The sequence below is a fragment of the Alligator mississippiensis genome, chromosome 4, assembly GCF_030867095.1.
Source record: "Alligator mississippiensis isolate rAllMis1 chromosome 4, rAllMis1, whole genome shotgun sequence".
Taxonomy (NCBI): domain Eukaryota; kingdom Metazoa; phylum Chordata; order Crocodylia; family Alligatoridae; genus Alligator; species Alligator mississippiensis.
Genome location: NC_081827.1, coordinates 121,879,362 through 121,895,322, shown reverse-complemented (window position 1 = coordinate 121,895,322; position 15,961 = coordinate 121,879,362). Strand labels below are relative to the sequence as shown.

The window sequence follows — 15,961 nt, the reverse complement described above, 5'->3', positions numbered from 1 at the left end:
GGCTATAAAGCGGCGGCGCGGCGCGGCGCGGCGCGGGGAGCGAGAGGCTCGGGCTGGTCCCGGCGCGGCCGGGTTGGCGGGGATGAGCGAGGTGAAGCTGGCGGTGCTGGGCAGCGAGGGAGCCGGCAAGTCGGGTAAGGGGGCGCGGGCGCCGCCGGGGTCCTGTCAGAGACAGGCACCGACTCGCGGCTCCGTGCATGTGCGCGCCCGCTTGGGCTCCAGCCCTTCCCCTCACCTCTCTCCAAGTGAGATTAGGGAGTCAGAGGAGGCTCTTTGGGGAAATACGGTATGTTTTATTAGCTAAATAACTGGGGGGTGGGTGGAAATTGTTCCTTGCCAGCGTTCAGGCACAGGCAGCCTTCTTCAGGCACTGGAGAGAGCCTGCTGCGGGGCTGGCTGTGCTCCTACAAAACGCAAGTGAAAACGCAAGTGCAAACAGTTGTTGTCCCACTTGTTGGGCAGCTAATGGGATTAGGATACTAAATCAACAAGAATGCCCACAACATTTTATTGGAGTCAAACAGAAGATGCTTTTTAAAACTTTTCTGTTCCTATTACATTTTTATATATAACCCCTCCCCATACATTTTGATAGGGGTGAAGCTTTGATTTTTCTAGTTTGCCAGCCTAAATATTCAGCCAAGGGTTGTTGAAGTGGTAGACAATGGGGCGGGGAGGGGACACAGAGATGCTGACCTGGTGAAATAATGCAGCCAGTAAACTGTAGACAGGCTACCAGGGGGTCTCAGATGGCCAGCAGGCAGGAGCATAGGTTGTAGCCACGTTGGTCTAAGGACATGGGCAGACAAGGTTCTTTGGGTAAATTTTGATATCGTTTATTAGACCAACTCAAATAGTTGGAAAACTTCTTCTTTGCAAGCTTTCCACAGGCAGGAGAGCACCCAAACCTACAGCAGACTCTCTCCAATGCCTGAAGAAGGGTGTTTGTGCCCCAAAGCTTGCAAAGAACAATTTTTCCAACTATTTAGTTGGCCTAATAAAAGAAATTATATTTACCCAAAGAACCTATGTCCTTAGACCAACATAGCTACAAACCAATAATCAAGAAGTAAGGCACTTAGTTGGGCTGTTTTAGTCAGGGATGCTCGTACCTGAAGCAGGGGGCTGGGCTGGAAGACCTGGGGAGGTTCCTTCCAGCCCTACTTCCCTGTGATCCCAAGGAGGGTAGAGGTCAGGTACCCAGATGTGCGCTCCAATTTAAAGCTGGGGTCTGTTGTATTACAGCTCTGACTGTGAGGTTCCTCACCCGGCGCTTCATTGGGGAATACGCTTCCAATTCTGGTAAGCTCACCTTCAACCCTCGCCTCTGGTCTTTTTCCATGCTCTGGCACTAGTCTCCCCTCCAACCCCTGACCAAGCCACAGAAGTACCCAAGGTGACTTTGAATTTGCTGTGACTTGTGAAGAAATATGCCAGGAGTTCTCTAGGAGAGTGTTTTCTACTAGTGGAATGGTTCTGTTCTACAAGTTAAGGTGGTGGCAGATGACGGGACAAGTAGCAATGGTTTCAAGGGACAACATGGGAAGTTTAGGTTGGATATTAAGAAGAACTTTCTCAGGAGGAGGGTAGTAAAACACTGTGACAGGTTACCAGAGAGGTGGTGGAATCTCCATCCTTAGAGACTTTTAAGACCTAACTAGATAAAGCCTTGGCTGGGATGATCTAGTTAGGGATGGTCCTGCTTTGAGCACGGGGTTGGACTAGATGACCTCCTGAGGTCCATTCCAACCCTCATTTTCTGTAATTCTAAGTTTGTTGAACAGAGCAACAGAGGATGAGGAAATACTTTCTTGAAGTAAAAGCCTTTTCTTTACTGGACCAAAAAGTATTTTGAAAAGGTAAATCAAGGTTCAACACTCTTTTAAAAATAATGGTTTAAATTTGTCAAGTCTTTTTTGTTGGTTCTAGATAGAAACACAAGAGCAAAGAGTAGAAGACAGTATTTACAGTTTTGTAAAACTTGTATAGAACAGGTAGGCCAACTAATGTAGTAATGAAATAGATTTTAAAAAAAGACTTAAGAGTTAAAGAAAGTTAACTTGATCAAAAGTGCTGGATATGTTGCTGTATGCTTCAGTCAAAGAAAGACAATTTACTTCCTTCAAGTCATTTGGTTCTGCCTTCTCTATGGTTTTGGTCTGGAGCTTTCAATATAATCTTTCATCAGAAAACATTGATTAATTGAACCCAACATTTTTGAAGTTCATTAATGTTGATGGGACTTTCATTAGGACATAGTTCCTGGATAAACCAGAGAAACACCCATGCTGGAGTACAGAATAGCATAATCATCAGGATGCTCTTCTATAATGTAAGGAAATGGACAGTAGGGCTGTGCAAAATTTCACTGGCAGTTCCATTTCGATGCAGTTTTGACCTATTTCGAAGTTGAAATAGCAAAATCAAAACACAACAAAGGGCTTCGAAACAGCGTCGAAACAAAACGAGGCTAGTTGAAACATTTTGGAAGTCGAAACTTTTTGACCATAGTGCTGGGAAGGAAGTCAGCCTGATCCAGCTGGGCTGACTTCCTGCCCCTGCCCGATCCAGTGCTGGGGATGGGGAGTCAGCCCAGCCAGGCTGACTCCCCGTCCCCAGTGGATCTAGCAAAACATTGAAACAGTTGAAATTGCTTCGTCGAAACAGCGAGGCCAAACGGAACAGCTGTTTCTAATCGAAATGAAATTGGATACGAAACGCTGTTGAAACCTCGGAATTCAAGGCAAAATGGAATGGTGCCGTTTCGCACAGCCCTTATGGACAGTACAAGGAGATGAAGCTGGGTCAGTTCCATCTGAGGAAGTACTCCTAATTACTGGGCTGTTGTGAGGTCTGCCTCTGCTTTTCCTCAAAGAGCTTTGAAATGTCTGTGTCATCCTGACATGGATTGGATTTCTCTTTTTTTTTTTATCTTAATGTTTCATTGGATGGGACAAAGGTTTTCTATCCACTGCCATCTTTTTGTAGACACTATTAGCAGACCTCTTGTTCCAAAGAGTACTCTAAAGGAAAATGAATAAGTGGCCTTAAGTGACTTATGTCTTCTCCAAAGTTCTTATTGAAGACTTGAGAAAACAGAGTGCATCAGAAGGGAGATTTTGAGAAACGCAATGAATGAATACTTACCCAGTTCCACTGACTTTTTACTATTACAGTAGCACTCCAGTCCTGGACGAGGACTTGCACACTGTGCAACCACAGACTGCAGAGCATACAGTCTTCTAAAACCAGATCATACTTTTTTTTGCACAGGAACTATAGAATGTTTTTCAAGGGAAATTTACATTTTAAAAGCCTTGTGTATTTGTAAACAGAAGCTTGCCCTGTGCAAATATTGCTTGAAAATAATTGTTGGCCCCCTTTTAGGGTAACTAATGGGATTACAATACTAAATCAACAAAACAGCCCACAATATTTTATTGGAATCAAACAGAGGATAAGTTTTGAAACTTTTGTGTTCCTATTTTTTTTTAATGAATTTAAGTTTTGATAGGGGTACAGGTTTGATTTTTTTTTTTCTAGTTTGCCAACCTAAATAGTCAGCCAAAGGTTCTTGAAGTGGTGAAATGTAAACTACTTAGGACATGGCTTAGGAAGACTGAGGACTTAGTTTTCCTGAGGACTAATTTGGCCACGGACACTTACGGCATTTACACACATTCTCTGGAATGTGTGTGTTTGGCCGGGGAGGGGGGAGGAGGCAGGCTTTAATTAGAGTGGCTCCAAGAGCCACTCTAATTAAAACACTTGGAGCATCTAATGTATTAGCATCCCTGCTCTTCAAAGAGGCAGGGGGCGCTTCATCTAAAACTTGTTGAATGAACTCCATATAAAGCACCCCTGCCACTATTTTGAAGCATGGGGATGTGATATATGAGATGCAGGAGGCTGCTGGAGTACAGTAGTTGTCACACTCCAGCAGACTTGATTAATTGAGCTTGCTCTGATGCACTGGAATTACAGTGTGTCAGAGCAGCCTCCCTGCTTGTGAACAGGCACCCTTAGTCTCACCTAGGCTCCTTCTAGCCTTGGAATTTTTCATGCTTTTAACATTGTTGGTAACACTGGTTCAGCACTGGACCGACTGCCAACTATGGTACAAATACAAAGCTCAGGGTGGTAGCATTGCACCTAATAGTAAGTATCATATTCTATTGCATATAACATATACCTTTTCCCTGAAAACCCAGATGCTGGGAACTTGAGCACACAATATATGAGATGAAATACGGTAACAGCAGTTTCTGTTGCTTAAGGTTCAGCCAAGTTAAAGCAAAAGTAAAGTCTGTGTGTGGTCCACAGGGAGCAGAACAATGAGCTGGCTTAGCTCTCTTGCTGCTGCTACTCAGTTACTTACTACAAGGAAAGTTCTTTCCTTCTTCATTATGCCTTCTGAAAAAACAACATGAATATATTATTCTGGGGTGTATTATATGTGAGAAAATATGGTATCTGTGAGATAAGCACTCAAGCACAGACTGTTACAATACCTGCCTTTATAAGTACAAACCAATATGGTTTGTGTGACAGAAGCTCATATCAACACAATGTGTAATACTACGTAGAATTAACCTAGATTAAAATATATATAAACTTTGTATATTGTTTCTCATATATGCTGTACAATCTGAAACAGCAAAGATAAAGGGAGTATCAGCATTTAATTTTTCAAATGTACTTTTCCTCTTCCCTTCACTCATAGTCAGCACCAGCTCCCATCAAATCAGCAGTTACGATGTCAGATCCCCTAAAAAATTTAGAGTATTTATGAAAAGACTTCGGAAAATTCCATAATATGTATAATTCAGAAACACTATCTGTGCATCCTCTTTCCTGCTTCCTAGTCCAAAAGACAAGTATTGTGTTGTGCAACCATTCTTGCACATCAGAACACTGACTGGCGTACCACAGTGGAATGGAGCCTGGCCAGCCATTAGCTGAGGGACACCATTAAAGATTGGATAATTCACTTGGTGCATAACAATGTGTGGGTTTACTTCTCAGTAAAAATTCAAGTGCTACTAGTGGTTTGTTGGACCTGTGGGCTACACCAATATTGCAAATCTTATGGTTCTTCACTGACACCACAATGGTTTCAACCCTGGTTTTTGCCCTGCTTGATCACGCTGATGCTCATTTTATGCCATGTGTTTTGTAGAATGCATCTATACTAAACACCTCTGTCTGGATGGGAGACAAACACATCTGGAAATTTATGACCCTTGTTCACAGGTAAACATAACAGAGCCAAATGATTCTTAAAAGTTATTTCTTGAGGAGTGGAGTGGCTGAGAAAATGTAACTCACCATTAGTAATGGAAATAGGATGCAGAAATTCCTCTAATAATGGATGTGTAGCTACCAGAACACACTGTTCTGAGCACTGTCCAGCTTAAGAGAATGCACCCTCCATTGTATTTTCTTGTCAGCCTGTTAGTGTTTTGGCATGTTATATGAATGGGATCTCAAACTGGCAAATTATAAAGTAAACAAAACACCTCATATTGAATTTTACTATAGAGGAGCAAAATGGAGTACAGGAGTTTGTATAGTGTCCCCAAGTTTCTACTGAAGGGTTAATATATTGTTTATTTTTCAAATTGAAATAGTCAATCAATGGACAGTTTCTGATAATTGACGCCCTATTATTGCAGATCCGATCCGAGGATACTGATAATGCAGGCATCCCCTTTATTGGGCTTTATTCTGACCAGAATAAAACACCTCTGAGTTGGGTCTTTGTAGTCACTTTATTCCGTCCTTCTCTGCTTATGGCTAATACAAATATCTAAAAATAATATTATGGTGATGGGGCAGTAATGCACATCTTCACAGATGAGCCACTCACTCCCAGCTGTATTATGTGCCTCTGTGGACTTGCCCTGCCCTAAATCTACTGTTTACTATACAGACCCAGCATGATATCATCAAGGGTATGTGGGCTAGGGTCAAGACTCTGTAGCCAGAGAACACATAATAAAGAGAGGGGTAGAGAGGTTTATTTCCTCCTACCCTTCTCAAATCCCATAGGGAATCCAAGTGAATATTAATGTATTTGCAAACTAGATATTAGTAAAGCTTGACATTAATTTTTCTGCTGCTGCTGTGGAGGTGCATACCGTCTTTCTCAGGTCAGTGGGAACCGGAAGAAACCACAGATGTCCAAGTAACTTGACTCCATTTGCTTCCTGTTGTTCAGGAGATGGAGAAAAGCAACTTGCCACTAGCAAGTAGGCATGGGACCTCTAAACAAATAGCCTCTGTGTCCTGTGGCTCCCTGAGGTCCATGTACATCTAGAGATGCAACTGCTGCCCATGATTCAGGTGGATATCATGGTCTGGGGAAGTTCTGCTCCTCTGAGCATTGTGGAGTCCCTTATATCTTGGCTCCCTCATGTGTCAAGTTTGGTAACATTTTTCTAAAAGTGGGTGCCTTCCCAACTTTAACAGAACTAGCAGAAACTCATTCACTTGGACATCTCTTGGCAAGAAACGTTTTTGATCCCTTAAGATCTGAGCTGCTAAAACTAAATTAAACTCTGCCAAAGAAGGGAAACTTGTCCAAAAATTGTATTGGTGAAGTCACCCTGGTGAAAGGTTGTAGTAAAGGCAAATCTACAGTAGCCAGAGGCTGTCTAATTACCATTTCAGTTAGACATAGGTTAACTGAGTTTTCTTTAAATAACAGTGTTGAATATATCAGGAACCTGGAGAATTATGTACATTGTGGCTTCCACTAGCTTCAGCAATGACAATGATTTTGCTGAACTGTAGAACCACAGAACAATGAACCAGCTTGTCTTACTAGGTTTGAGAAGCACAGCATTTCTATTTTCAATTAGAAAAAAAGGTCAGCTTTATATTCCCCTGAATATGGGTGTGCAGTTTGTATTATTTCCATTTAATTGTTTCAGGAACAAAATTGGGACTGCACAGCTTACAGGTGCATGCACTTGTAAGAGGGCTAAGGCCTAAAGATCTGGAGCCAGATACATCTTCTGTGTATAACATCTACTCTGTTCCTTCATAGATTGACATCTTTAAAATGTTTAATATGGAAAGCAATAACACTATCCTTTTAAACCTTATAACTATACTGTGACAGGTCATTATAGGGAGCAGCACCAAGAAAACATACCCTGCCCACTTTCTCCCAGTCTGATGCATACTACAGGCCAAAGGAAATGTAACTTGGTCACTATTAGGGATATACTAGGCATGCCTGGTGACGCTTTCATGAGCACACCTAAGCCTAAGAGCTATTTGGGACATAGGGGGAAAAGTGGTTACTTTACCTTTCTTTCAGCATTGGATACATAGGGAGAGGGGCAAGTGGGAGGATGCCAGAGGTGGGGGAAGGCATGTTTTCAGGGCAGCACTCAAATACCATCCTGACATGTGATAGACATGCCCTGACTATCGGGTACGCTGCTGCTCTCTTCCTGTACAGCACTTTCAGCGCTTGTGAAAAGGCCATTCTATTTTGCTCAAACAGAAGAAGGCCTTATTTATTTTGTCAAATCATCTGAGGACTTCCTCCCACCTATGTCACAAATACCTTCTTTTTACTACCTTCAGCACATTTGGCACCAGCCTTTACTACTTAAATTTCACATTTGTGGTGTGTGGGTATCCTTTGATGCCTTCCTGTTTTGGATCCACTTCACCTTTTCTCCATTTAGGTTTTCCTTTCTACCCTGGCTTTCACTCCCACTATACTGTACTCATTACCCAGCATTAATGTTAACTAACTGCCCCCTGCTGCCTGCCTCTCCCTCCTCCCAAATGTACGTTCTTATCTACTGAAGGGCAAATCTATTTTCCAAGGCTTTAGGGAAGTTAGGGGAGAAAGTTAGGGTAAGAAAATAAAAGATTTATTAAAATTAAAATGTAGAAAAGAAAAAAAAAATTTACTCCAGGAAAAAAAGGTTGCTCCATAGTATAGCAAATGACTGTCAGAGATCTGAGTTCGGGAATAACTCTGAACCTCTTCTCGTGCTTGAAAACGGCATAGGAGACATTCAGCTAAAACCCCTCTACTTTATACAAGGAAAAGACTGGTGTTTTGAATTGCCTCAGGTTGTATGATTTGGCTGATTGGTGCCAGACAATGCTTTGGAATTAGTTTTCTTTTGTTTTTGTTGCTTTAAAAAAAATAATAATACTGAAAATAAATTGTTTATTTAGCTCAGTTTTGCCATCCACATTAGCACAGAAGTGTTTTTAAGGGTGATTTCTATAAACCAGATCCAGTGGCAGTTTTCCAGTAGAAAAGGGCTGAAGAGGCTTAAGTCACCCTCACTAATATTTGGGGATATTTGTCAGTCTTGACAGAGCCAACTACAGCTTGACAGACTTTCCTCTTTATACTCTTGGATGAACACTTATGGACTTGGACACTACCAAGAAAGTATATAGAGGAAATGGGGTGGGAACAAGGAGCTTATAAAATAACAGTTGGCAAATTCACTATATTAAGATGACTAGAAAACATATTTGTAAAATCTAAACAAATACTTATGGCCAAAATCTCATTCTCACTTACTTTGATATAGATTTAGAGTGACTCCTCTACAGTCAGTGGAGCACAGTTGATTGAACCTCTAGAAGTGTTCAGAGTTCACTGGAACACTGTTAGTATATTCATTAGGAAAGTCATCTGCAGTGAGAATCATATTAGTTGTACTGCAGAAACTTTTGAGAGCTTTTGGGAGTCCCAGAGCCCTGTACATTATAATCTGTAACAGCACGTAGGTTTGTTAAAGTAAAAGACTTTCACTTTACAGATACATTTTTAAATATATATTCATAGAGAGAATCTGACAACAATAACTGCTTTTTTCCATTACCATATGCATTTTCTTACCTTTCAGCCCCGAAAAGGAAAGTTGTCCCTCACTAATGAACTGCACTGGGCTGATGGATTTGTCATAGTTTATGACATCAGTGACAGAACTTCATTTGCATTTGCAAAGGCATTGCTGTACAGGATACGAGAGTCTCATCTAGGAGCCTTTAAAAAGTAAGTGGCGTTGTGATTGTGACTGTTGTGTCTCATTTTAACCCACAAAAAGATAAGTCTGCCTGCAAGCTTCAGGCATCCTAGCAACAATTAATATTAAAGTCTGCATGATAGAAACACCCCAGCAATAATCAATTCAGCAGCCAAATGAAATCCATTCCACTTCACTCAAATCCAAGGCACTTCAAGTTTTTCATTCTTGTTTCACGTGTGAACCATACTTTTTATACTAGACATCATTTAAAAACAAAACAAAATAAAAACACTCCACTGACCAAGATTAGATGCTGAAACTTAGTTTCTCTTATTATTACTGTCATTGCTGTGACAAGTATCTACTGATCTAGTAAGAAAATGCTAGTATAACACAACCGGGGAGAATCTGGCACTAGAAATGCATCTTAGCCTTTGTTCTTGGCAGTAACGCCAACTCAATTCGATTCCTAGAGCAAATGGTTTTAACTAGGTTACTAGCATGTGGTAGGAATGAATGAATTAATTTAGAAAGGTGTATGCTAAATATTGGAAATATCATAAGAGATAATGCATGTACAATTGACCCAGGAAAGCACAACCTGAGGAGCATCTTGTATAAATAAAGTGTGACTTGTCAACACTGCCTGCTGTAGTTTCTTATACTAGATTTCTCATGATTGAATCATTTTAGCAAGAGACTTGGAATTGAGATTCCTGGATTTTCCAATAATACAGACATTGTGATGTTAGGCTTGTTTTTTTAATTTAGTTATATTGGACAGGTGAAGAAACAATGTCCACCTTACTCCTTCATTTGAAAACCAGGTGTGCTTGTACACGTGATGCCATTACTATGTACACGTGATGAAAATGTCACTGTGTGGCTTGATGGTGTCACACTGTACATGTGCAAGAGTTTTGGGGGGGTTAAAATAAGTTTGCAACATTGGAAATGAAACTACATCCCAATGCAGTTTAGTTTGCAACGTTGCAAGTTGCAATGATGCAGCTGTCAGCTTGCCCCCAGCTGCGGGGGAGGTGGGCAGGCTCCGCAGAAAAAAGGATCAGGCCTCTCACTGCTTCTGCCTTCAGCAGGTTCCTGCAGCAGGCAGGACACCTGGGGCCACCCAGGAATGGGCTGGCTTACCTCTGGGGCAGTGCAGGAAGGTGGCAGGAGGGCAGCTGGGTTTCCTGGCAGCTGGAGAAAGTGGCAAGGACAGTGCAGGGGGCACTGGAAGCCCAGACGGGTTGCTAGGTGCTGCCCTAACTCGGAGGTACCTAATCCAACACTTCCCTGAGCCTGTCTGGGCTTCCTGCACCCTGAGCACTGTCCCCGCCACTGTCCCTGGCCACCAGCACACCCAGCTGCCCTCCTGCCACCTCCCCACACTGCCCCAGGGGCAAGTTTAGTGTGCTGGCAGCCAGAGAAGGTAGCAGGAATGGTGTATGGGGTGCTGGAAGCCCAGACAGACTTGGGAAAGCATTGGATCAGGCATATCTGAGCTGGGGCAGCATCTGGCTAGCAAGCATCCTGCCCAGGCTTCCAGCACCCCATGCACCATCCCTGCTGCCTTCTCTGGCCACCAACAAACCCAGCCACCCTCCTGCTGCCTTTTTGCGCTGCCCCAGGGGTAAGCCAGCCCATTCCCAGGTAGCCGCAGGTATCCTGCCAGCTGCAGGAGCCTGCTGAAGGAAGAAGCAGTGAGGTGCCTGACCCTAATTTTTTGGAGGAGCCTGCCCGCCTCTCCTATGGCCAGGGGTTGAGCTGTTAGTGGATTGAGTGGCCCCTGAGCTGTGCCCCCTCCCCTCATCTTGAGTCCTTCCCGTCACAGTAGTGGCATCCCCTAGGGCCATTCAGGTGGGCTGCTAGCAGTCCAGGTGCTGCCCCAGCTCAGGGTTGGGGAAGAGTTGAATTGGACCAGGTGCTGCCTTTGAGCAGGGGCAGCATCCAGCCTGCTAGCAGCCCACCTAGTGGGCCCTGGGGGGTGCTGCTGCCGTGTAGGGAAGGACTAGGGCACCCCACAACTCAGGGGCCACTCAACCCAGTGGCAGCTCATCCCCCCTGGCAGCTGGCAGGCTCTGGCTCTGAAAAAAAAAAAAAAAAAAAAAAAAGAGGATTTGACCCCTCATTGTAATATAACGGAAAAATTGAAACTCTGGTTTTCAATTAAAAACCCATTGTTTCAATTTACGGGGCATAGAATAAAACCCTGCCCTATCACGTGTACAAGCACCCCAGGAGTTAACAATGTATTCTCTTAAACTTGCTCTAGTTCCTGAGTTCGTGTATATTTTTTTTCTTTCACTATACGAACTATTTACTTTTAATTTTTTTTTTTCAGACTTACTAAAAAAGCAACTATAATACTGAGAATTCATTTCCCTATTAGAGATGTTGGAAGCCATAACTGATTGCAAAGTACTTTGAGAATCTAATTGTCATTCTGGGGAATAACATAAGGCTAAGAGAAAGTTTTATGGTCTATCTGTGTTTTATTTGCATGCATAAGAGATAAAACCAGACACAACATAGTATTTTTGAAGGCTTTTCTCTAACCTTGATTTCAGAGTGGTAGAGTCACCCGTGTTCCTCGTTGGTAATAAACAGGATCTATGTCATATGAGAGAGGTTGGCTGGAATGAAGGACAAAAGCTGGCAATGGAAAACAAATGCCAGTTCTGTGAACTGTCTGCAGCAGAGCATTATCAGGAGGTGATGACAATGTTCACAAAAGCCCTGAGAAACATTACCACAAACTTCAAAGTCAAAGAGAAGAGACGCTCAAGTGGGTCAAAGTCAATGGCCAAACTGATCAACAGTGTGTTTGGGAAAAGGAGGAAGTCTGTGTAACTGATAGCCATATGAAACAGTCTTATGAGAACGAGGCTACAAGAACACACTGAAGCACTGCAACAGTAGACCAGACACAGTGCTTTGATTCATCCAATGTGTTTAAAAGGTCTCCATATGAAGGGATGATATGCGATGGTACAATCCAAAGATAAGAAGCAATGTAACCCAGTGAACAGGGTACTGTTGTTGGACTCAAGGCCTGGGTTTTATTTCCAGCTTTCCCACTGATGTGCTGTGGCATTAGTACAGCAACTTCACCTCTGAGCTACTGCTTCCAATACTTTGTCTCATCTGTATAAATTATGGGCTCTTAGCAGGAGGGGTTTCTCTTACTTTATGTAGTGCTTAACAACACCAGTGCCTTAATTTCAGCTGGAGCTTTTGGGTTGTTACCTGTCAGCTCTGTGTTCCTGAGGGAGCCCTGGCACCTAGCTTGCTGGACTTGCAAAGGACTTTTTCTGTTCTGTGTCCCCCCCAATTTATCAAACTAGAACTAAGCAGAAGAAAAGTTTAACAGGCATCTAGGGCCATACATTTCCCCAGTCTGAGTATGGGAAGCATATTTAAACTTGATTGACTAAAACTCGGTCGCCAGGTTAGGGAATGCTGAGGCAAGAGACCGAGTCAGAGGAGGTATGGGCGACATTTGAACAATGGTTTAGGGTTCATCACAGAGTCCAGCCTGTTGGAGCCCTGACCACAAATGCTGTCATACTTTCTATGGGATGTCTGGTGGAAGTCCTCCCCACAAAGTTTATGAATACTACAAGTAATCCCCTTAAGTGTGTTAGCATGACTTTCAGATCTTACTGTAGTCTTTTAAGTGGAGGCTTATTCACAACAGGTAAAATACAAAACACTGATGCTGACTTCACAATGCAAGCATAGCTAAGCCATCTGAGAAGAAACAATATGGTATCCCTTCCAATATATCTTCTATATTCATAATAATTTCAAGCTGGCTCCCAGGTGTCTGGTTACTCCTTAAAACTTAATGTTTTTCCTGGTTGTCAATCAGTTTCTTGAGATGTTCCAAACCAGATACCTTTTTCAGTGACAAGGGGTTAATTCATTTAAATTGAAACTGTTTATATAACAGGATTTCCCTGTGAATTATGGCTTGGGACATACACAATTAAAAGAATGCTTTGAAGAGGCTGGACTAAGGGTATAAGAAAGCTGTAAAAGCAGCAAACAGTGTGCTTCAAGAGGGAGAAGTCTTTCTGACACCATCCGCTGTTCTCGAGAAGCTGGAATAAACAGACCATCTCTTTCCATCGCCTGTTTAACCTTTAACAAGCGTGCTAGGAACTTTGACCATCAACAAAACACCCGAGTGCTTTGAAATGGTGAGATCCCAGATCTCTCTCTCTCTTTCTTTTTCTCTCTAGGCATAGCTTTCTGAACCTGAATTTTAGTAGTTCCCCTAATACTCAAGTGAACCAGGGTAATACTGTGATTGTCTTTGTTTTTGCTTGCATGGCTATTATCCATATACTCAGCAATAAATAACTTTTTTAGTCAAACTGGTGGTAACCAGGTGTATTTTTCCTTCTCTACTTTCCCTTCCCCATTTGCTCTGCAGCAACACATCTTTTACCTAAGCCAAAGATCCCTATGAAGCCCCAAAATACTGTGGGGTCCGCTCATCAAGAGGCTATCACTAGTAGGACAGTTAGGACAAAAGATTGGGACGTGTTGAGTTTGAGACACAAGGGGATCAGCTTGTATAGGCTAATTAACCCAGTTTGGCTCAGACGTGCCCTAATGAACTGAATGGCTGGACAAGTAATGTGGAGTGTGAAGGGGGTGGGTCTGTAGGCTTAACACTGTGCACCAGCCTAATCCTTGTGTGCTCAGATCTGGATGCAAAGAGACTCCATGTCCTGGCTTGATCTAGCACACAAGGCCATATTATCTGGACCATGGGGCCTCATGGGTTCCATGGTAACTAATGCTGCTATAGAGTCCCTGCTACCAAGTTTCAGGACCCATGGGGAATCTCACAGGTGGCATGACGCCGCTGTATGAGCTGGATTTGTCCCATGGGCCAGAGGGTGATAATCACTTCCCTACACACACGAAGAAGAAAAACAGGAGATACAAGACAGGTATATACAAACTAAGAAATGGCAACCACAGCATTAAAGTGTGGACAATGGAAGGACAGAAGGATGTATCTGAGTTTAACCAACAGTTAGGCAAGGAAGATCATCTGCAGTTTTTACAGACAGTCTCTAGAGATTTAAAATATTTCTGCAGCTTTTGCATACCACAATAAACCTGGGTCCAGCACCATGCAAACTCATGTGGTCTCTACTACCAGGAGGAGAGATTAAGGAATATAGACAGACCCTAAATAGGGCATACAACTACATACTGTATATGATTTCTAGTTTGTGATAGAAGCTTCCTTCTAAATTGAAGATGAATGGTAAACGCTGAAATGCTGATAAATTGCTATTTAGGGTTTGCTTTCGACAAACCTAGGGCATGTGAGCTTGTTTATATCCCATGTTGAGGCCACTACTAATCATGCTTCCCATTCTTTGCCAAGATTTCCCTCTAGGAATCAGCCTGCCCTCTCTCTGCCTCTCCTCTTCAGTGCTTGACTCTAAAGTAAAGGCAGTAGAAATCACAAAAGTGGTGTGCAGAAGGGCTGGAAGTCAGGAACAGACACTGCTGCTGGCTGACCTGTGCTTGCAACCTGTAGTGACTGCCCAAGTTCTAAGCAAGCTCCGGGGGGGGGGGAACAGGAGTTCATAGGCTCAGAAGAGTTCCCAGAATTAGGCTATATGGCACCAGGGCCATCACACTTAATGGTTTTCAAGATAGGTGGTTAGCAGGTATAGGCTCCTGGGTGGCCTTAAGTGACCATACCCAAAGCTGCTGAACATGTGAGCAACTTCTAGTACCTCCTCTCTCTCAAACTGTGCCCTCCTTTTGTTACAGCTTTTTTCATTTGCATTCCTGAAACTACTGTTTTATTCAGCAAGATGGATACTAACTTGGCCTACAATATTTATTAATTATTTTCCATTATTGGTAAGATATAAACAGGGCATTTATACAACTAAGCAGAATTCTTAGAAGAAAAATATTTTTTTTAAAAAAATCTTTAAGCAAAAGGTTAAAAATCATCCAACTAGAACATTGCTTTCTACTGACATTCCCAAGTCCAATTCTATACTGGTTAGGTTCCTCTTTGATCCTTTAAAACTTGGCCCACACTATAAAGTTTTGCCAGATTTGCTGTGCGGGCTAGAGGTGTGAAAAGCCAGTACAGCTGTGCTAGCAAACTACACTCACATCTGGATGCAGCTTTCTCCAGAACATTTTAGCACCTGGTCCAGGTCAGGTGCAGAGAGCCACTCTAGGCACTACTACATAACATTACTTCTATTTAATTGGGTGCCCCTGTGCGAGGGTGCCAGCTGTTGGTGTAGTGCTGGCATTACCCTTGCTACTGTACTTGCCATGTCAACAGAAGAGGTCTTCTGTGGGCAGGACTTCTGTCATTCAGCCTTTGTACAGCCGACAGTAAATCTTCACTGCAGCACCACGAGGGGGCTCTGCTACCATAACTCTGCTGGCAAAGCTGTAGCATCAGCAGCCCCATAATACAGACAAGCATTTGGGAACTCAAGCAAACCAGACAATATGACAAAGCTAAAAGGCACAGGAAGTTGGACCTATTTGTGTGTTTAAAAGAAGACTTCTCATGCCTCTTTCAGCAAGTAATACAGAAATGCTATCCCGTTTCTCCAGAATAACTAGCAAACCTTCTGGTGATTGAAAAGTAAACCCTGTTATAAACATGAAATGACAGACTTCTCTTTCTCGACTTCTGCAACTGTAAACTTCCAATGGGAGGAAGCGAAAAGGGGCAGTTCCCATCTGCTGCCATCTGGAAGCTGCATTATTAGCTTAAAAAAGATCAAGCCATTTGTTTAAGAGCCTAAATATGTCTTTATGAATCTGACTGTGGACTCATTGTTTCAAAACTTGCCATTATACTTTTTACCTCCAAGATGAATTTAAGGGCCAGTGTTATAAATTCATGAGGATTTCTTCCAGGATTGATGTTA

At 42.7% G+C, this 15,961-nt stretch overlaps 1 protein-coding gene across 2 annotated transcripts; it reads left to right on the top strand.

Annotated features, from left to right (window-relative positions):
• The first annotated feature begins 8 nt into the window (after positions 1–8).
• Positions 9–13,399, top strand: RERGL (RERG like). 2 transcript variants are annotated; one of them, XM_014607262.3, is made up of 5 exons: positions 9–134; positions 1,246–1,302; positions 5,180–5,253; positions 8,895–9,043; positions 11,588–13,399. In XM_014607262.3, exons 1-5 carry the CDS (start codon positions 83–85, stop codon positions 11,868–11,870), a joined length of 615 nt encoding a protein of 204 aa, XP_014462748.1. In that variant the 5' UTR covers positions 9–82; the 3' UTR covers positions 11,871–13,399. The 2 variants fall into 2 exon arrangements, with proteins under 2 accessions (XP_014462748.1, XP_019344772.1); XM_019489227.2 differs by lacking the exon at positions 1,246–1,302.
• Positions 13,400–15,961: the final 2,562 nt, after the last annotated feature.